Genomic DNA, 21,522 nt, shown 5'->3' with positions numbered 1-21,522 from the left:
TATACTAAGGGAGCTAAATCATACCATGACACTGACAATTATCAGAATTGCTGCTCAAAATAGTCTGGTGAATTAAATGTGACATATCAGAGGAGGAAGTGTGTCCCAAAACTTACATACACACACACACACACACACACACACACACACACACACATGTAAAACTGAAAAGGCAGCAGTTGAGCATTAGAATTTTTGCCACAAAAGTATTAACTGCAGTGAGTGAAACACCTACCGCTGTGACTTGTGTAATAATGCAAAGGGTTGCACTGACTATTTCTCATGGGTTGTAACTTTCTGTAATGTGTATGATAATACATTGTAGTATTTGTTTTGATTTAGATGGAACCATGACAGAAATGTCAGCACTTTTTGAATGGCATGCTTGTGAGTTTTTCTCCTTTTTTTTTACCTCTCTTTTTTTTTTCCTTTTTCATGTATGTGTGTGCGTTAGGGTGTGTTTTCTTTCTTGTTTCATATTTAAATGTATTTGGAAGATCTATATACTGACATAAAAAAAAGCAAAACAAAACAAAAACTAAAGCAGAAAAAACCCAGAGGGAAATCACTTTCCATGTTGACTTTGAAACGATCTTGTAACTGTTTCTTACATTTATAACATTCGCCAAGAACCCAGAAAAAAAAAATCTGATTTATTTCAACAGTCATTCTTAATGCCTTTGCCTTACATGTCAGGCGTGACTTTGCAAACCAGTAACCAAGTGTAAGAAGTTAATGTTTGAAGTGTTGTTTTGAATTCAACTGGATTTGTACTGATTCAGTGATTGTTACTTGTTAAAAAAACAACAACCAACCAACTCAACAACAACAACAAAAAGACAACCACCTATTTTGAGGTAGTGGTTGTGGTAATTTTCATTTTGACAACTGCTCTGTGTGGAATCACAGACACTGGTAGTGTCTGTATGTACAATAACCAGTGGAAGAAGGGTGATCAGTACAGTTTGGAGCTTTGACCTTGACCTGTATTCAAATTCATGAGTCTACTAAAAAACAATTCTTGGTTCCATCTGCTCTAAAAATTTGACACAAACAGTAAACAGAGAGAGAGAGACAGAGAGAGAGAGAGAACCCTCATAGTTTTTCATTCATTCGAGGTGTTTACATTATGTGTGTTATGGTGTATCACTGTATGGGTACATGTGTGATTTTGTTCATGTGATCACAATGCACACAGTAATCTTAGGATGTTTATGTGCATTCATGCTTGAATGTTGATTATTTAATACGCTAGGTTCACATCAACCAATAAAACTCAAACTGACACCCAGTAAAATTGAATAACTTTATTCTCTGAAGTGAGACATGGTAGGATGCAATAGACATACATGTGCAACAGAGACAGGACAGCATGTACAAAGGTCAGTGGACAATCACATTTGGTCAAGAAATGAGGTAAAGACATGATCACAGTGGACACAGTGATGCACACCAATTCATCGCATTCCAAATATTCCAGCCACATGTGCTGTGATTTGAGTGCTCCTTTGATTTATGCACATGTATATGACTAGTCTCCAATGGCTAAATTAGTGGAAGGGGTAAGTATACATGTTTGAAAGATATATACATATAGCCATGTTTGTAATTGTATTGTAATAATATATATGATTTCTTGATATTCTGTAGTATGAATTATGAAATATGAGTCCTAATTTCAAGGGGCAGGTAATACAAATACCTAGATAAAATCTTTATCGTCTTCCACTGACAGATTTTGAAATAGGTATTCTAGAGATTCTGACTTACTTTGAAATTGGTATCCTGGTTTTAAGTAGCAAGTATGCAGTTATTTGTCAAATGTAGAAGCTCAGTCAGCTTCCACTGAGGTGCATTGGTGCAGGGCAGTGACCAGATTGCTCATTAGTATTACAGAAAAAATTGTCAGAATAGTAAAAGTTGACTGATAATCAAACACTGATGGATATGCATGCCAAGACACAAACACACCATCTGTTTTCAATTTGAAGAGAAAATGTGACAGACTGATTAGTAAAACTGGAAGGGTATCAAACCTGAAACAATTCTTTCTTTCGGTTCATTGGGATTTAGAGACATGCATGTATATTAGAGACATGTATGTATTCATCAGTTCACCAACTGGTATTCAAAGCTTTCACACACATGCACATGCCCACACTCAGCATATTTTATGCACTGTATTTGACTGTCAAATACACACAAAGAAAGAAAAGAAACATAACTGGATTGGATTCAAAATCTGTAAAATGGATTCAGATCTATAAAGATTTCGACAGGTTGTTGGACTTATTATACCACATGCATACTGAATATACTGTAACCAGTTGGTGACAGAAAGCAGTTAAGCTTTGAGGCCTTGTCAGGTATCCATATTGTTGTCAAAATAGCAGTAAGCTGGGGATGATGTAATTTCCAAAATTTGTCTTGTGTTGCATAAATTTGGCTTTTGTTTTTACACACTTAAGGGGGGATTGGGGGGGGATGTAATTTTGGTTAATTTAACCCGGTTTCTGTTCCCCACTTTGTTATAAAGTGCTACAGTTACTGACTATCTAGTATGCCTTCTTTTTGATATGTGAATTTCCTGTTTTGTTGCAAAATGCCACAGTTATTTGCTATTTCAGTATGTTTTAATTACCGGTATATGTCATTTAGAAATGGTCTTTTTGTTCTGAAGTGCCACAGCATTTTGCGTTCCCATGTTATTAAACAAAACAAAAAAAAAGACCAGTTATAGGCTGTTTATAGCATAACACTAGTTTAAGTTCCAACCTTTAAGTTTAAACTGTTGTTTTGGTCATTATTATAATTTGAGATGGTGTAACTAAATCAATATACTGACAAGGAGCAGGAGAAAACATAGAGAACTTTACAATACCTGAATTTCACTTAAGTGGAACCAGAGACCCTGAAGCAGTGCAGGAGAAAAAGAAGTAATTCATGTGATAAAAGATTATATGTAATAACTAATATTCAATAGAACCTATGTAGATGATGATTAAAAAAACAACAACAAAAAAACCCACCAAAAAACATCATCATCCAATGCTGGATGTTAATAACTGTAACCTGGCAATTTCTTCATGTAGTTCAGTCAGTGGGATGTGTAATTTGGTTTCTATTCTAAGTGATAATTGGTACAGCTTTATTATTATTTTTTTAGACTCAACTTTGTTATTTTTTGTCTGGGACTAATTGAAGAAATATCCTCGTTTATTTGCAGCATTTCTCAGAACGCATAAAAAAACAATTATTTAATTTTTAGAGTAATGTTCCGTACATGTGTGTTTGTGTCCATACCTGCTTAGATTTCTGCTGGAATTATGCTTTGAAGGAAATGATGGTTTTATAACACATATAAACCTCTATCACAATGATTAATTGTAATTTATACTTGATATTTGCCTGTAATGTTGGACAGACGGGAACATGAATTGCCATCAGATGTGAATTGAATATTGTTGTTCAATTACGAAAGTAGTTAGCTGTCACTTGATCCTTGGAAGGTATTTTCAAATTTACATGAATTGCCATTATTATGTGATATTATGATATCTATTATCTGCTGTATGATACTTGCTGTCTTGTTTACCATGGTGATGGTTGTGATTTTATTTCCTTCTGTCTCATAGTTAAAAGACTACATGGGCACCACAGATGACCTGGCAACCAATTCTCTCCATTTCTATTTTCCCCGTCTTTCTCAGGATATCACTTAGCATCAGGTCTGTCCATTCTGGATATTTTCCTCCTATCTGTTTTTCTGTCTGCCTCCTTCATTGCACTGTGCCTTGCAGGATTGTCTTGGCAAGTTCTGCTGATTGAGAGACGTGCCCATACTACTTCAGTTTGTGTTTTTTCACTGTTGTTATATCTCCTCATAGGATCCGATGGTTTGCGTATTTCTCACTTCTTCATGGGTGTTTTCCTCTGTATCCCCTTCACCATGTCAGTGGCCAAAGTCCATGACTTGCAGGCAATCAGGAATGGCCAAGGATCACATCAGTCTGATCTTTGGGCTGAGTGCAATGTTCTTATCTCTACAAATGGTTCTGTTTTGTCAGCTCTGATGTTGTTTGTGTAGTCCTGGACAATATTTCAGGGTTTGATCCCTGGTCTGTAACTAATACTATTACTTGAAAATGTAGCCCGTTTCGAGTTTTTGGTCATCAGCTTGGTCTTCTCTGCATTGATTTTCATGCTGTTGAATGCAGAGATCTTGTCCAAGTATTCCACCTAGCTTGTTAACTATTCTTTCTCTGCTGGGCTGTCGATGTTGTCCACTAAATCAGTATACAGAAGTTATTGATTTTGTCTCTGATGCTGATTATTCCTTCTTCCGAGACATCAGTTATGATTCTTTTGGAAGATTTACAGAGTTGGTGAGAGCAGACAGCCTTGCTTGACTCCCGATGCTGTCCAGGTATATTGCACACATTATGAACTATTTGTTCCTTGCAGCACTGTGATACTTAACATTACAATTGTCAGCATTTGCAATATCCCTTTTCATGAGCTTTGCCTGACTCTAGATGCCGTCCAGACATATTGTACACATTATGAACAAGTTATTCCTTCCAGCACTGTGGTACTTTATATTACAGTTGTCAGCATTTGCAATATCCCTTTTCTTGTTGGGAGCCATTTACTATCTTCTTTTTTGTGTGTGGGGGAGAATTTTCTTGCTCCCATACAAGACACACTTTGTATTTGTGTACCTGCATTTGCAGTATCTTTTGAGTTGAAACATCTATTTAATGTTTTTTTCTTTTTTTTTTCCCCTTATGTGCAACAAACTTTGTCAAACGGCATAACACAGGAGGCACCTTCCTATGTGCTGTATGGAAAGATTTGGGTTGACGTGTATTGTAGAGATATGGTTTTTGAATGTACATGACAGGTACTTGAGATATTGTCATTGATGCTTTCATCAAGAGAAGACTGGTGTGGGGGCAGTAAATTTTCTTTCTGACAGCCAGTGCTTTCATTGAATTAGAGACACTAAATGGGTAACCAGTTGAAGGAAGGTTTGAAAAGGAAATCAATTTTTTTTATGGGCAAAAGAGGGTATTGTAAGTGGATGGTTGGACCAGTTTCTAAAATCTTGAGCAAAAGATAATTTTAAAATTTTGACCACATGTTCCAAGGTTTGGTTTATGTTTTGCTAGTTTGTCAAAACTGGCACAGACCTTGATGTAGAAATGCAACCTAAGACTTTTTTTATAGTAATTATGGATTCTGTTTAAAAGCTCATGAAATGATCAGTCACTTGGAACAGTTTATCACGATCAGGTCACCTTTCAACCCATTAAGTTCTTAATCACATTTTGATGCAGATTTAGCTAACCTGGAATCTGTTATCAAGAATAGGGACGGTCATAATAATGTGTACCTTTGACAGCAAATGGTCTGTATCCTGTTTCTCCGTTTGCCAAATTTGTCAACGTTGTTAGTTGAAGTGATACACTTCAGCGTTGGTTACCCTGTTTCTTGTCATGCTGTTTTTGACTTGCACATGTAAAGCTGCTTGGTTGTATGTGAACTGTATCCAGAAATGTAAAGGTACTATTGATGCCCTCTGCATATCTTGTGTTTTATTGGGAAGAAAGAAATCTCTGGGAGTTGTCTTCATTAGTCTTGTATTGAGATGGTTTCACGTTTTGTGTTTTTTTGTTGTTTTTTTTAATAAATTTTTTTTTTTTTTTGTATAGGGAAAGATGGTTGGGCTTATGACTGGTGGAAATAAACTCATTGCATTGTCCAGGTGGTGATCTCAGTGGTTCTTATTTGCAGACACTTTTTTTTTCTAAGTTCACTGTGACCCAGTGCACACAAGTAAACTTTCTTGCACACCTTTCTGGTGAACATGGCTGGGTGTAGGAAGAAGCATTCTGTTGTGTTGTATTGAGATGGCTTCAGAAAGGTGTGCAAGAAAGTTTACTGCCTGAGTGAACCGGGTTTCAGTTCTGCATTAAAATCTGTAGGCAGACAGCTATCATAGCAATACCAGGGCTAAAGTCCGAAAATCAAAGATTCAAAAACTAGATCCCCAACAGTTTAATCACACTCATAACACCAATACTCCATAAAGTTTAAAAGTCATTCACAATCCTGCTTCCATATATGGATCATACACAATGTTTTCATCATTGATGCAGACCATTACACACAAGAAAAACATTTGAATCAAGCCCACTGTAGAAAGGTTCACCATGACATACAGTTTACACACAATCCAACATTACAGTGGACAGTTCTTGTATTTCTGGACTTGGGGGTGGGTTGATATTAAAACAACCACAACCATGTAACTTGATTTTTTGTTTCAGGCATTTGCGGCATCTCTATGCCAGAGGTAAGATTCAGGGTTGGAGTCCTGAAAAAATGGTCTGGTTACCACAACATAAAACATTACTGATCAGTCCCCAACAACAACAAAGCATTAATTTTCATTTCTGACAATATGTTGGGTCTCAATACAGCTCCACAGTCCTGGCACATGTGTTTTTGTAAACTGGTTTTTGTTATCACAAACAGAAAATTTTCAAATATTATTTTGAAGTTAACATGGCCAACTGGCCAATGATCACAAGAGAATCATATCTGCCTTAAAACAACTGCTTGCTATGAAAAATACCTCTGAAGACAATGCTGCAAGAACTGAAGCACATACTGGGCATTATCTGTGTGTCATGGAGAGATGAAAGAAAGTCAATGTATTTGGAAGAAAATGATCAATGTTAAATTGTTTTTTTCAGAATTATTGGGCCTAATATTTTTGATTACATATTGATAATAATAATAATGTGTATTTATAAGTGATTTCCTTGTGGCTCAACACATACATGTGGCATGAACAAGGAACAGGAATAAAAAAAAAAAATTAAAATGCTAAAGATACAAACTTCCTGAAACTAAAAATAAAAGAAAGATTTTAAAGCAATGTAACATCACTCACACCTCCCTGGCCTTGAACTCACACACACATTGGTGCTTGCACATGCACAAAGCCAGCCTGGTGGGGGTGGGAGATTATTGTTTGATACCCTGATTGAACTGATCTATTCATTCTGCGCAAAGGCACAGCCAGTTGCTGACATCTGCACAGAGCAAATCACCCTTTCCTGTAATCTGAAATAGGTATGGCAAGATCACCTTAGTTCAGAATGAAAAAAACGTTTCAGGTAGTTTGAAATGATGAAAGCGTTTTACAAGATATATCTCAGTGAACATCTTCCACTTGGATAGTGCCATTTGGCAGACTCACTTATTCAGCTGACAGCAACTGGTTATGTTGGAGAGCATGCGGTAGGAACAATCTGGCTTAGACTGGCTGACAGCAACTGTGTTCAGAGTGAACATTTTACCATTTTTATCACTGTCAAGCATTATCCAAACACTATCTTTCTGAATGAGATGAAGCCGGGCTGACAAGGTCGTAAAGTTACTGCCAGATTATTAACAGCACATATTAATAAATAAGAATTTCTTTTCTTTTTTTTTTTTTTTAATAAATCATGTTCCAGAGCCTACCTCTAACATAATGCTTTGCCACAGGTAAATCAGAACAAAAACCACCTAGTTTTTTGTCAATGTAAATCATTTCTGACAAAGTAGGCCAGCTGCAGGTGATTGGAATTTTGCAATACAGTATTTCAGAAATGCTTCCAGAATACTAACATACATGTACCATTCATTAAGCAGGTTAAGAATGTGGCATCAACAACTTTAAAAAAAAAAAAAAAGCCTGGTAAGGTAAAGACAGCTTTTATATACCCTCCTTCATTTTGTTATACACCCCAAACCTATCATTCTGGGTATTATGCCATCCACCCCCCTCAATAGTTGTACATTTACAATGTTAATATAATCCAGTCCATGCACAGCCACACACACACACACAAACACGCTCCAATGGGAATAAATATCACATCACAATATACAGATCACGGAGATGTAAACACACATGAAGCTGCTTACATTGCAGAGAGCAGAGTGGTCTGGACCATCCATCAGAAATCCAACAGGTACTGGGTTCAGACCCTGAACAGATTCCCCCTAGTCCTCAACTGGTTGTCTGGGTTCTAGTCTTTCAGCTGACACAACAGAGGGAACTCCTGTATTTCTGTAACTCAGTGACAAGACAGTAGGAATCCTTCGTTTAAGAAAAAAAAAAAAAAAAAATCTGCAGTCTTGAGAGATACATTCAGCTCTCCCAGGAATTGTCCCTCACAAAACAGGAGAGGTTAGGGCAAGGGAGGGAAGGGACTGTCTTTATGCTGACTGGTTAATCTGTCAGGACGAAACTGAGCACATTAATAGTGGACGATTGTTTGCAACGTAGGATTGTCACTGGGTTAACGGCCAGACAGCATTCCATATATCCTACCACTCAGGGCATTGAGACATTGGGCAGAAGTGGGGACGAAGCATGTCACATTCAGTGATTGCCCTCAGGGGGATGACATCGCAAGTCACATGATCTGATCATGCTAGCCAACGGTAAGCACTGAAGCACTGGCACGTGAGCAAATGACCATGATGGGAAGTTGTCAGATAAGGTTTGTCACCAAGCAGCTCAGTTCCACTGACTGCTGAGAAAATGTATGATACATTTTCATCAAGAAAAGCACTGAGCAGTCTGGTGGAAAACTGCAGCTTCTGTCAAATGCCTAAAAAGGTATGAGGGGTGGAGACAGGCGTTGAGACTTTTTCAGTCTCTACACACTGTTGGGTACCACCTTTTTTCACCATGCACTCTTGTATGCAAACAGCCCTGTTTATACTTTTCCCCCTGACACTGCATTCATCTTTTTGTTTACAACTGTCTTAACACATTCTTGCATACAACCCTTTCACACACAAAGCTTGATTCAAAACCACTAGAATGATGTAAACAACAGCCGCAGGTATCTCTCAGGTTTCTTTGCCTCATGGGTTCGTGTCGATCTTGTCTGCATTGTCAAAGCTGACTTTCACTTTGCCCTATCCTTTGTTTCACAGTGGACCCATTCTGTGATGACAGTTCCAAATTCTCCTGGTCATTCTTGTCTGATTATGCTATTGTCCTAGGATCCAAAGATGTCCACAAAGACCCCCTCCCCCCCCCTCCCACCTATCCCCCCAACTGCTCAGCTTAATCTTGTGTGCTGTTTTAACGACACATACATCTGCACTGGACTTTAAGCAAATCATGCTGCTTATATAGTCCAGCCAACGCTTTCTGTATATACTGTCAATGTGTCCGTTACCTTTCTGCTTCAAAACTAGCAACAGTGCAACCACAGTTGAGCCCACTGCTTCCACCAGAACACTGAAATGACCCCTACGAACTTGGCAACCTTGCAGGTTTCAGTGACCGGTGTCTGTGAAGGTCAGTGTGACCTTGAACAGTTCATTCCCTGAATTTGGCAGCCATAGGGCGTCTTAAACAAGGGAGGGAATGCTCCTCAGTGGAGGATCCCCCTTCATCCGTGCAGGCGACAGAACACAAGGAGGGCGGGTGGAAGGGATAGGCAGGGAGGGGTCGGGGGAGGGCGACAGGGTCAGATGAAGACTGCGTCCATGGAGCGCGACTTTGCAGGCACTTTGCGCTGCAGACTGTTCCGCTTCACCCGCCGGGGGGAGCGACACAGGAAGGAAGCAGGGTCGGCCCGAGGGTCGCGATCCTCCCCCCGGGGGTCCTTGTTCTCCTTGAAGGAGTTCTGCCGGCTGCTCTGGCTCTCCGCGTACCGCTCCTTGGCGTCCCGGATCTGGCCAAGCCACGTGACCTGTGGAACAGAAACGGAAAAAAACTGTGACAGTTACTTTGCCCTGTGATTGTTGGTCAGTGAGTTTGTTAGTGTAGAGGTTACATGATGAATTACTTAGGTGTGATACAGAGATTATGTCTGCTAATGTGTTGTCAAGGCCTGACATGCATAAATCACACATTTGCCCCTTTCGTTTTCCTGTAAATGTGTCATGAACACGGATAAATACGCACATCATTGAAACAAATAGCTGATGTGTTTATTAGTGTACAGATTTTGTCACTGTCTGCTGCTGACAGCCTTGTTAACTTTTCCATGGTACTCTGGGGTGTTTTTTTGTTTTGTTTTTTGTTCAAGCAGTAACTTGGAACCCTGTCCACAGTATGAACATTCAATCCTCAATTACTGCCTACCTGGGTGTCCCCCCGTCCTTGACAACCCCAACCACCCACATACCTGAACACTCTGGACAACCCTCTATCTCCATCATGCACACACACATGCATATGAACATATGTATAAAACCCACAACATCCGCACACACTTTCCCTACCACTCCACCCTAATCACACCCACCCACCCACCTAACCATCCCCATAATATTTCAGTCCCACCCCTAACCCTCAAAAGCCAATCCTTTCCCCACCCTTTGTGTGCAAGGTAGAACCATTTCCAACCCACTGATTCCCAAGACCTTACTCCTAGTTAGCCCATCTCCACCCTACAACAATACAATGACACACACAAAAAAAAAATTCATCCAACCATTTCTCTCTTCACCCTTTCCTTACACATTATAGCCCCATCCTTAAAAAAAACCCCAAAACAACAACAACAAAAAACCCACCACCTTTATTACCATTTTATCATTATGATTCTACTACTTTCCCACCACACAGCCCCATTCACTGACAGTTACCAACTGAAGTGCTTGTCCCTCATACCCAATGTGCATGTCAGGTTGCCCACCCCGCCATTACATTCTTACCCAGCTCCATTTGGATTAGCCACATCTCTGCCTCTATGCACTCTCTCACACTTATGCCTGTGAAAGTATTATATATAATTTAGTGTTAGTATACTTCTGTTGATGTTCCTTTTTCTTTTTAAAAGTTCTCTAGCAAAAGATGTACGATAAACATAAGGGGCATGTTATAGGTTTATCTGCATGGATATGACTGTATTTGTGTCCAATTTTCTTGTCCAGGTATTTTTTCTTGTTTTGTTTTTGCTTTTATCCAGGTTCTTGCTTTTGCTTCTGACAGTAATATATAACCCATGACCATGCTGCAGTCATTTTATGGTAATGTCATACAGACATATTTTTTTGTTGTGACTGCAGTCATTGAAAAAATAAGTTTTTTTTGTTGATGTAAATACTTTTACATTGGATTTCAGTCTGACCAGTGCGTATGTGTGTGTGTGTGTGTGTGTGTGTGTGTGAGTGTTCATGTGATGTCTGAGGCAACAAGGTGGAACATGGGATGATTTAGACTTTTTACCCTCAAAATTTATGAAATGACACCCCTGTCCCCAACCCCCATGAGACCGAGGGTCATAGTGACCCTCAAAATTTTAGGTGCATGGGGAACATTGCCTGGTAGGATGGCTCAGTCATGTGTATCCCTACAAAAACTACCAAGTCCAAACAGAAGTGGAGATGCGACTGCATGTATACAGCTGATAGTCAACCTGACAAGATCATTGGCCTGATCAGAGAGAAGCAATGCAAGCAAGAAAATATAAGCCCTTTATCCACGCACTTTGTCTGCGAACATTCAAATCCTCTACTTTGAAATTTATTTACTTGTTGTCTGCTTAATTATATGTCAAAAGTTATTTGCTTGTTGTCTATTTAGTTATCTATTTATTTACTTACCCAACCCCATCCCTGTTTTAAATTTCTTACTTATCATATTTCTTCTCATTAAAATATAATGACCATTATTTTTCTCCTTCCTCTTTTAGTTTTACTTACCTACTCCTTTATCTATTTCCTAAATCACTGAAGTTGTTTATATACTTAAGCACATATCCAATTCTATTCACCCATCCAAACTTATTTCTTTGTCCACTCACCAACTCTCCCCACTTTTCGCTGATTCACCTTGCCATCCCACACATGTATCTATGTTTAGCCAAACATCCATCTTAATATCCTTCTGCCCACCACTGTTCACCGATTGTTGAATGCTGCCGTCAGCACGTCGGCCTTTCCAGCATCCCAGTGCAATGCATAAGGCCTCTGTGCTATAAAACATTCATTCACTGTCCATGACTTGTCTTCTCCCCTGCATCTTCCACTCTGACCTTGTCACCCACCCATCCGCACATTTTAGTTTTTTGACTCACTTGTGTAAACAAAGTGAGTCTATGTTTTAACCCGGTGTTCGGTTGTCTGTGTGTGTGTCTGTGTGTGTGTGTGTGTGTCCGTGATAAACTTTAACATTGACATTTTCTCTGCAAATACTTTGTCAGTTGACACCAAATTTGGCATAAAAATAGGAAAAATTCAGTTCTTTCCAGTCATCGTGTTTAAAACAAAATTGCACCTCTGGGATGGGCACAAAAAAATTAAAAAAGAAGCCTAATTACATGCAAACTGCATTTACTGTTATATTTATATTTTTTGTATTCTCTAAACTTGGCACTTTGACCTCTTATTCTGACACAACAACAAGAGGAGTCATTATTATCATTTTTTGTTCAAACAGGAACTTCTTTTGTTAAGCATGGAATTTTTATTTATTTTGCAAACGTTTTGGTGCAGATAGTAAAAAAGGGAAATTACTCTGTAATTAATGCTAGGGGACTTAATTTATCACAAGTGAGTCTTGAAGGCCTTGCCTCTCTTGTACTTCTTTAGTACACTCTATTACGACACTCCATCCTATCACCTTCTATTGTCTTACCATCCAGCTCCCAGCTTCGTTCCCTAAGCCTTTATCCCAATGTACCGAAACCTCCCCCCTTCCCTCCACTCAGCAGACCACTGCTGTCCAAACTCTCACAGTACTGTTGTTGGGGAGCCACCATGACCATCATAACCTGCTATCTCTTGACACAGCATCAATGGATAAATATGAACACTTTTTTCATATCAGATCAATAGAACTAATAAAAGAGGAGAAAATGATTCAACACTTTTCTTTCATTTGTTCTGATTGTGCTCTGTGCAGTGTGTTCCTGTGTACATACGAAAGGAGCATGCAGTGCTTCTGTATGTTCCTAAGAAATCAGACATTATCATCACCGTTCATTTTTCTTATATTGATTTTACTTTATTCCTGCATGATCAATTATTACCATGAACGGCGGAGTATACTGACCTTGGCAGCCTCACAGGTGGCCTGCAGGGTGAACAGACCGATGACCTGCTGGAAGCGACTGATGTGCACCAGCACAAATACGTTCTTCAGCCCGCTTGCTGCACACATGCCATGCACAACACAATGTCAGACATATCAAACACCCACAAATTACTACCCAAATCAACTTACTGCCCAATCATCCACCCCCATAGCCCCCTCCCAAAAAATAAAAGCAACAGCCTGAAACTGTAGACATGCTTCCCTGCCCTCCTCTCAACCAACACCTCGCCTGTCAACAGCCTCAATTTAGTGGATTTTTCATAGGCATGTCTGTCTGGTGTAGGCTTTATTTATCTTTTTTAAAATTTTATATATATACTTTTCAAACTCAAACTCAATATTTGTTCCAAATATCAAGGGAGAAGACATTTCGACGTTGACTGTAATGATGTTATTTATGATAAAGAGCATCTCAACCATGCCCCACTGTGTAGGACTAGGATACAGCACCCAAGGAAATATAAAACAGTCAACCATTGAGAAATAAGACTCCCCCAAATCCCCCCCAAAGCTCAAGCGCATTATCTTCTCACAACCGACTCTTCTGACAGCAATCAACACCAGATTCCACACACGGAACAGAAGATGACTTGTGCATTTGTAGGCTGCGGCTCCCATGTTACTTGTATAATGTAAGAAAGGGCTTTTACTTGAAGGACTGTTTTACCATGCCATGTACTGATGTAGGCAGCTATACTCCATTTTCAGGGGTGTGCTCGCTGGGGTGGGATGTCTGTTTTGACTTATAGTTTTAATCTAAGCTTGTTTTAATGTTGTTTCAACAGATTAAAATTTTTTTTTTTTTTAAAGGTTGCTGGTACCTAATTCTTGTTTCCATAACCCACTGGAAGCTAACATGGATTAAAGGATCTTTAACATGCATATTTGATCTGAATACATACATATTCACTTGAAGGGGTTCAGGCACTGGCAGGTCTACACATACGCTGACCTGTGAGATTGGAAAAATCTCCACCTTCTGCCCACCAGGTACACTAAAATCAGGGCTCTAACCATATGTGGAGCGATGGCCAAGAGGTAATGCGTCTGCCGAGGAAGTGAGAGAATCTGAGCGCGCTGGTTCGAATCACGGCTCAGCTGTCGATATTTTCTCCCCCTCCACTAGACCTTGAGTGGTGGTCTGGGCACTAGTCATTCGGATGAGACGATAAACCATGGTCCCGTGTGCAGCATGCACTTAGCGCACGTAAAAGAACCCATGGCAACAAAAGGGTTGCTCCTGGCAAAATTCTGTAGAAAAATTCACTTTGATAGGGAAAACAAATAAAACCGCACGCAGGAAAAAATACTAAACAAATGGGTGGTGCTGTAGTATAGCGATGTGCTCTCCCTGGGGAATTTCACAGAGAGAAATCTGTTGTGATAAAAATAAATAGAAATATGGGCACCGCACCTGTCGAACACAGGCAACAACATGAATGTAGTGTAGCATGCAATTACCAAACTCAGCAGACTATGCATCAAATGAAGGTGACTTTGAAAACCCAACACACAGTGTTCCCTACGCACCTAAAATTTTGAGGGTCAATATGACCCACTGTCTCATTTTATGGGGGCTCGTTTCACAAATTTTGAGGGTCAAAAGTCTGAATCAACCCATGTTTCAGCTTGGTGCTTTTTTTGTTTGGTTGAATTGTTCTCTCAGACATCACACGCACACACACACTGGTCAATCTGAAATCCAATGTAAAAGTATTTTTAAAAAAACCCAAAAAACCCTGTTATTTTTTTTTTTTTTTTTAATGACTGCAGTCATAATAACCATATCTTAATGCCATGTCCATGAAATCACTGCTAGCATGGTCTGAGGTCATGTATTACTGTAAACCCCCCCCCCCCACCCCCCTGAAAAAAAAAAGAGAGAGAGAGAGAGAGAGAAAAAAAAGGTGCCTGAAGTCAAATGTAAAAAGCAAAACCAAAACTTCTTCTTCTTCTGCGTTCGTGGGCTTCAACTCCCATGTTCACTCGTATATACTTCAGTGGGCTTTTTATGTGTATGACCATTTTTACCCCGCCATGTAGGCAGCCATACTCCGTTTTCGGGGTGGGGTGGGGGTGTATGCTGGGTATGTTCTTGTTTCCATAACCCACCGAACACTGACATGGATTACAGGTTCTTTAACGTGCGTATTTGATCTTATGCTTGCGTATACACACAAAGGGGGTTCAGGCACTGGCAGGTCTGCACATATGTTGACCTGGGAGATCGTAAAAATCTCCACCCTTTACCCACCAGGCGCTGTCACCGTAATTCGAACCCGGGACCCTCGAAAGTCCAACGCTTTAACCATTTGGCTATGGCGTCCGTCAAAACCTAAAACAAATGAAGCATGCTGTCAGGTATCATGCACCAGACAGCGATAACCCAAATATTATCAAGTGAATTCTGAATTTCATTTATTCAATCACTTCAAACCAGCCTCATGTGCTTTTTCTTTTGACAGAACTTCTCAACTGAATCTTCTGTCACTGTGTCAGGTTGTCTATGTTTTTAAAAAAAATTTGTTGCCAAGTAGTCGCTTGTAGAAAGCATCTTCTGACATTGAATCTCCGATGCAGATTGTGCAGAAATGCATCCCAGAGTGAAATCAGCACCAGTCAAATCCACCAGCCATCTGTCGTTAAACTTGCGCTTTAAATCCTTCTGTGCAATCATCGCAGTGTCTTCATTCTCAATGAGTTTTCATGGGCCAGCATTTGCTGAGGTTGAAGACCCCACAGCCAATATTTCGACTGGATCACATGTTTTGTATGGATGAAGATAGTGCAAACGAGTTCTGTGCACTCGGTAAAGGTATCCGTCTCTGGTAAGGGGAGTAACTCCGGTAAGGGGAGTAACTCTTCTAAGCATCCTTATCGTCTGCTCACGTGATCTGCCAGAGATTGGTGGCTTACAAGCAGTTTTTTTCTGAGAAAAAGTGTGCGTCATTGTGACCCACACATAAAAAATACTGTGCATAAAAATTGAAACCTGCGCATCATTTTCGCATGTGCGTAACGGGAACACTGGCATATGTGCTTGGAAGTATCTATATGTCCCTTTATCAATATATTCCATAATGTCATATTTTAAGGCTAGAAATTCATATATAAGACTTTCCAAGCCTTAAAAAGGTGTAAAAGTTTTCTTCTGAAATCTAGATTTTTAAGCATGTCCTTACACGTCTGTGAATTATAAACATACACTACTTCCCCCCTCCAATTCCCCTTCACACACACATGGTGTTTGTGAACACCCACACATGCTAGCTAGGCCTGCTCACCAGAGGCATCAGGCGGAGCAATGTCATGCAGTGTGAAGCGGTCCATGGCCAGAGGCTGCCTGAACACCATGTAAGACGCTCTGTCCGTTGCACCCCCTGACGGAGACTTGGCCCCCACCTCTCCTCCCTGCTTCTGTGGACAACAAAAACACAGGATTTTCATCAAGCGTACTTTGTTATCTCACTTGATAAACTACATTGTGGCCTATTAAAAAAAAAAAAAAAAAAGAAAAAAAAGAGAGAAAAAAAAAGATCATGTTAAAGGCACAATTATCGTATTAAAAAGAAAGAAAAAGTATAAAAATGGGAAAACGCAGAACTTTACAGAATTCAACACACACAGAAACCAATCATGCAGCACCAACTTGCCATCATCAACATTTTTTTAATTATTTTTTTTAATACCCACCTCCTCTCTCTGTTCTGTGGGTAACAATCACAATTTTCGAAGTCATCAACATTCTATTCCTTGGATTGTCAGAAACATTGAATCGTCTGTAAAACATGTATAAAGGTGCTTAATGTGTTATTTCAACTCATATCTTTTTAATCAGATTTTTGTATTTTTTAAGATCTTCTGAATGGGTTATCTAGATCTAGCACACCAGCAAGAGGGTGTCTGACAAGTGGATGTATTGTATATCGCACTAAAACTAGTAAAACTAAAGTGACAATACTGTGACTTTACGCCCGGCTTCTGAGAATCCACCCCAAAGTTTGCCATTGTGATGCATCGACAGACAACCACAACAAACCCCCAACCCCGCCAAAACATTTTCCAACACAACTTTCTGAGCTCAATGACTGCACGATCGAATCTTGACAATGATGAAGGCGGTAGTCAAGGGAAAGAAGACACCGCGGCGTCTGATTGGCTGTGAGACCGCCATCTTGAATGTAAAATTCTCCCCAAAAAACTTTGGCTGGCAGCCTGGAATTTCAAACAGCACCATCCACAGACACTTTCAAAAAATATCCTGGACACATTCGAAAGTTTAAACAAGACACTTTTTGACTTTGATGATTGGTTTATCGTCTGGCAGAATACAAAAATGCAATCTGCATACCCAGTAAACAGAAGCATTTCGACAGAAAATTTGCAACGCTCACCTTGAGCCAGTGCCTTTCCTTCAACCACAAAGTTGAAACTAACGACATTCACGCGCACAGCCGAAGTAACAGTCAAATCTGACTTTTTCCCCCTCGAAATCTATATGCACTAAACACCGTCGAAGAACACGTACTATACCTTATTTTCTACACAAGTTACCTTCTTGTGTTTTTCTGTTGCACATTTTCCTCGCCATGCTGCACCTTGTTTCGGCTTTCCGCTAGAGTCACGTGACTGGTGACCATAATTATTTTGCTTCTTTGGCCGCCTACTGTGAGCGTGGTTTAGGTTCAGCAAGCCAATGTTTGCGTGTGAAACTTAGTGTTAAAAGGAACAGCTCAGAATTCTAGACAAATTTTTACCACAATCACCGTCAAATTAAATGAAAGAAGACGTCGTCCCTACCCATGCCCTTTCCACATTTGGCGACTTTCCTTTTTGTTCTGTAAGTACCGTGAATATTCCGGCCAAATTCCCAGTCCTGTTAAATGTTAAACCTTACAGTCAAAATTATATTGTGTGCACAAAATTGAAAGCGGGGTGAGTAGAGAACAAATTAACCTTTCCATTTTATGCCATGGCTTAACGCTGCAACGGCAGATTATCTATATTTTACTGATATAATATGTTCGGTTTACCTTCGGAAAACGCCGGCGCAGACGAACCCAAATCCACACAAAACCGTTTGTATCCATTCAGAAAATTCGAAAACACTCTCCCGATTCAGCTATAACCACCTAGCCATACACTTCAGCGCAAGAAAACAAAATCGCGCGTAGTACGTGTCTGCTGCTGACCTCAGAGTTTGCCAGCCCCCCTCCCCCGGCAACTTGCTCGCTTTTTGTTTTTTGTTTTTTTTTTCGTTCGGAGGAGGAGACACGCACAGTAAGAGATATGTCTCAGCAACTGCAGTTTTTAATTGGCTCAGCTACCCGAAGTGCAGCGAAAAACTATTGTCACAGATGTTGCTGCGAACATGGATACTGATCGCGTGGGAGGCTTTTTTTTATTATTATTTTTTTTTTAAACAACAAAAAAATTGCGAGAAAGGGGGAAAAAAGAGAAACGTCCGATTTTGTATTATCTGCGATTTTCAGTCTCTCTCTCTCACACACACACACATTTAAGGTTTTATGACAATAAAATATTCTATCCTATTCACTCTATCTTGTCTGACTAAGCGCGTTGGGTTACGCTGCTGGTCAGACATCTGCTTGGCAGATGTGGTGTAGCGTATAATAAGTTATGGATTTGACCGAACGCAGTGACGCCTCCTTGAGCTACTGATACTCTATCCATCCAAATACGCGAGCACTTTGAAATCTATGTATGTGGGTTGAAATTCGAAGTAATTTGAGCATAAAAAAACAGAAGCAAACTCACTTTTATATTGAATGAAAACGATTTTAAGTAATATAAACAAAACAACAATAGCTGCCCTACCCATGGCATGACTGTACACAGCGCTACGTTACACTACTATAGGTATACTACACAATACATCACGCTACACTACACCAAACCACGCCACACCACACTACAAGGCTACACTACACCACAACATTACACTGCAACAACACAACAGAAAACGAAATTTACATGGTGTTACATCAAACCGTACACTACACCATCATAGCACAACACTGTTCCCGTTCACTGCGCTACATTCATCCACAACACTGCGCCACAGTACACCACACATCGTTCTAATACACAGTTCTGAACTGAACACCGCATTACACTGTAGGCCTATACCTTGTTCTATACTTCATCAGTTTCATTGCACGACACAACATTACATTAGCCTCCACGTATACACTGCATTACTGCACTGTGCTTCACACTTTTAAGGAGGAAGGTGGCAGAATGGTTAAGACGCTTAGCTGCCAATACACAGAGTGTGGTTCGAATCCCGCTCTCAAGTTTGACTGGAAAATCAAACTAAGCGTCTAATCGTTTGGATAAGACGATAAACCGAGGTCCCATGTGCAGCATGCATATGGCGCACTGAAAAAGAACCCATGGCAACGAGAGTGTTGTCCTCTGGCAAAATTATGTAAAAAGAAATCCAGTCTGATAGGTACGCAAATATATAAACATGCACTCAAGGCCTGACAAGCGCGTTGGGTTATGCTGCTGGTCAGGCATCTGCCTAGCAGATGTGGTGTAGCGTATATGGATTTGTCCGAACGCAGTGACGCCTCCTTGAGAAACTGAAACTGAAACTGCTTCACACTCGTGACACTGCACTTCAATAAACTATACAATACGCTACACCATACCACAACACACAAGTCAACTGCACACGCTTACCTTTCTCGCTGTTTTCTTTATTTTGGTAATCAACAGGAGATCGTCAAACAGAAAGACGTGGACGTCGATAGGTTTAGGAGATTCTGCAGGAAAAAAAGAAAAGAAAAAGGAAAAAAGAGCTATGGTATCAGCATATTCAGCACTGGAACATAAACCACATTTGCATTTGGATCATCACAATGCAGTTCAACTTTCAAGTTCGCAGGATTATGCACAAGGGTCTTGACAGTGTGAGGCATAAACAAAATTGTGTGCGTTTTTTGGAATGCACCAGCATGGTTGGGCATTCCGTCAATGGGCTCGGATCTTAGCATTATGGTTCGGGCACACAAAGGTGTACATGTATATGCATTTGAATCTTAAGAAGCGCCGCGAGGCTTGTACATCATTTTCAGGATGATTACGGAGATTAAAAAAAAAAAAAAAATTTGTTCCAGTTTTCATTTCTACAACTCGTAAAACCGATTGAAAGAAATTATCATCTACATAATTTAATGCAGTTCCTCTGTATAACCCTGACCTCATCCAATTAGGCACTCGTGCGTGCGTGTATAGCCTCGCGCGCACACACTCACTCATGTAAACATACACTTACGCACACACACACACCCACACACACACGCGCGCGCGCGCGCGCGCACACACACACACACACACACGTGATCGAGGTATTGGGTGTGGAGGTGTGTGGTGAACACTGAGAGGAAATAGACTATCAGAAAGAATCGAAAATTGAAAAAACCTACAAAAAAAAGAAAGAAAAAAAAAAGGCTAAAGAGCCGAGAGGTTAAAGCATTGGGCTTTAATTTGAGGGTCCCGGGTTCGAATCTCGGTAACGGCGAGATTTTTCCGATCTCCCAGGTCAACATATGTGCAGACCTGCTAGTGCCTGAACCCCGTTCATGTGTATACGCACGCAGAAGACCAAATACACACGTTAAATATCCTGTAATCCTTGTCTGCATTCGGTGGGTTAAAGAAACAAGAACATACCCAGCATTCACACCCCCGAAAACGGAATATGACTGCCAACATGGTGGGGTAATAAAAAAAACATGGTCATACACGTAACATGTTACATGTCTGTCTGAGTGTGTATGTGTGCGTGCCCGAAATCTGATTAAATGACACAGAAAACGAATGATGAGCGCCCAATGGCAGCCGTCAATCGGCTCTACCAAGGTAGGCAGCCTGTTGTGCAGACCCCGTGTTTGTAAAGCGCTTAGAGCTTGGTCTCCGACCGAGGAATAGGCGCTATATAAGTATCCAGATCATCACCATCATCATCATAGATAAAATGCCAATGAAGAAAAGGAGAATCAGCGGCATCGCAGGGTCTACTTTGGTCCGTGGCCTCACAGAGTGAACCTACCCATCAGAGTCAAGGGCCCCTCGTGTAGAAGTTGTCGCTTGGTACAGGTCAGCAGCCGTTCGCAAGGCTGTTTGGCTAACGACGATTTGAGACACTGGAATTAAACAAATGCACGCACGCACGCACGCACGCACACAAGTTTCCAGTTTTAATTATCCTTTCACTCCTATTGGAGTATGGAGGATTACTGCAACACACACCAACAACGACGACAACCACGACAACAACGCCACCACCACCACCACCATCACCAACCAACCAACCAACCAACCAACCAACGGACCACCACCACTCACATCAGGGATGACACATGTGT

At 40.4% G+C, this 21,522-nt stretch overlaps 1 protein-coding gene across 1 annotated transcript in view; it reads right to left on the bottom strand.

Annotated features, from left to right (window-relative positions):
- Positions 1–6,045: 6,045 nt before the first annotated feature.
- LOC143300054 (uncharacterized) overlaps positions 6,046–21,522 on the bottom strand; it is a 616,551-nt gene continuing 601,074 nt past the window's right edge. The window contains exons 16-20 of the mRNA XM_076613609.1: positions 21,207–21,300; positions 19,835–19,917; positions 16,411–16,543; positions 13,085–13,182; positions 6,046–9,773 (exon numbers count right to left, since the gene is read on the bottom strand). Of these exons, the coding sequence (XP_076469724.1) occupies positions 9,549–9,773; positions 13,085–13,182; positions 16,411–16,543; positions 19,835–19,917; positions 21,207–21,300 (633 nt within the window). The 3' untranslated portion in view covers positions 6,046–9,548. The remainder of the gene's footprint in view (positions 9,774–13,084; positions 13,183–16,410; positions 16,544–19,834; positions 19,918–21,206; positions 21,301–21,522) is intronic.

Source organism: Babylonia areolata, chromosome 25, assembly GCF_041734735.1.
Source record: "Babylonia areolata isolate BAREFJ2019XMU chromosome 25, ASM4173473v1, whole genome shotgun sequence".
NCBI lineage: Eukaryota > Metazoa > Mollusca > Gastropoda > Neogastropoda > Buccinidae > Babylonia > Babylonia areolata.
This window is presented reverse-complemented; position numbering and strand designations above follow the sequence as displayed.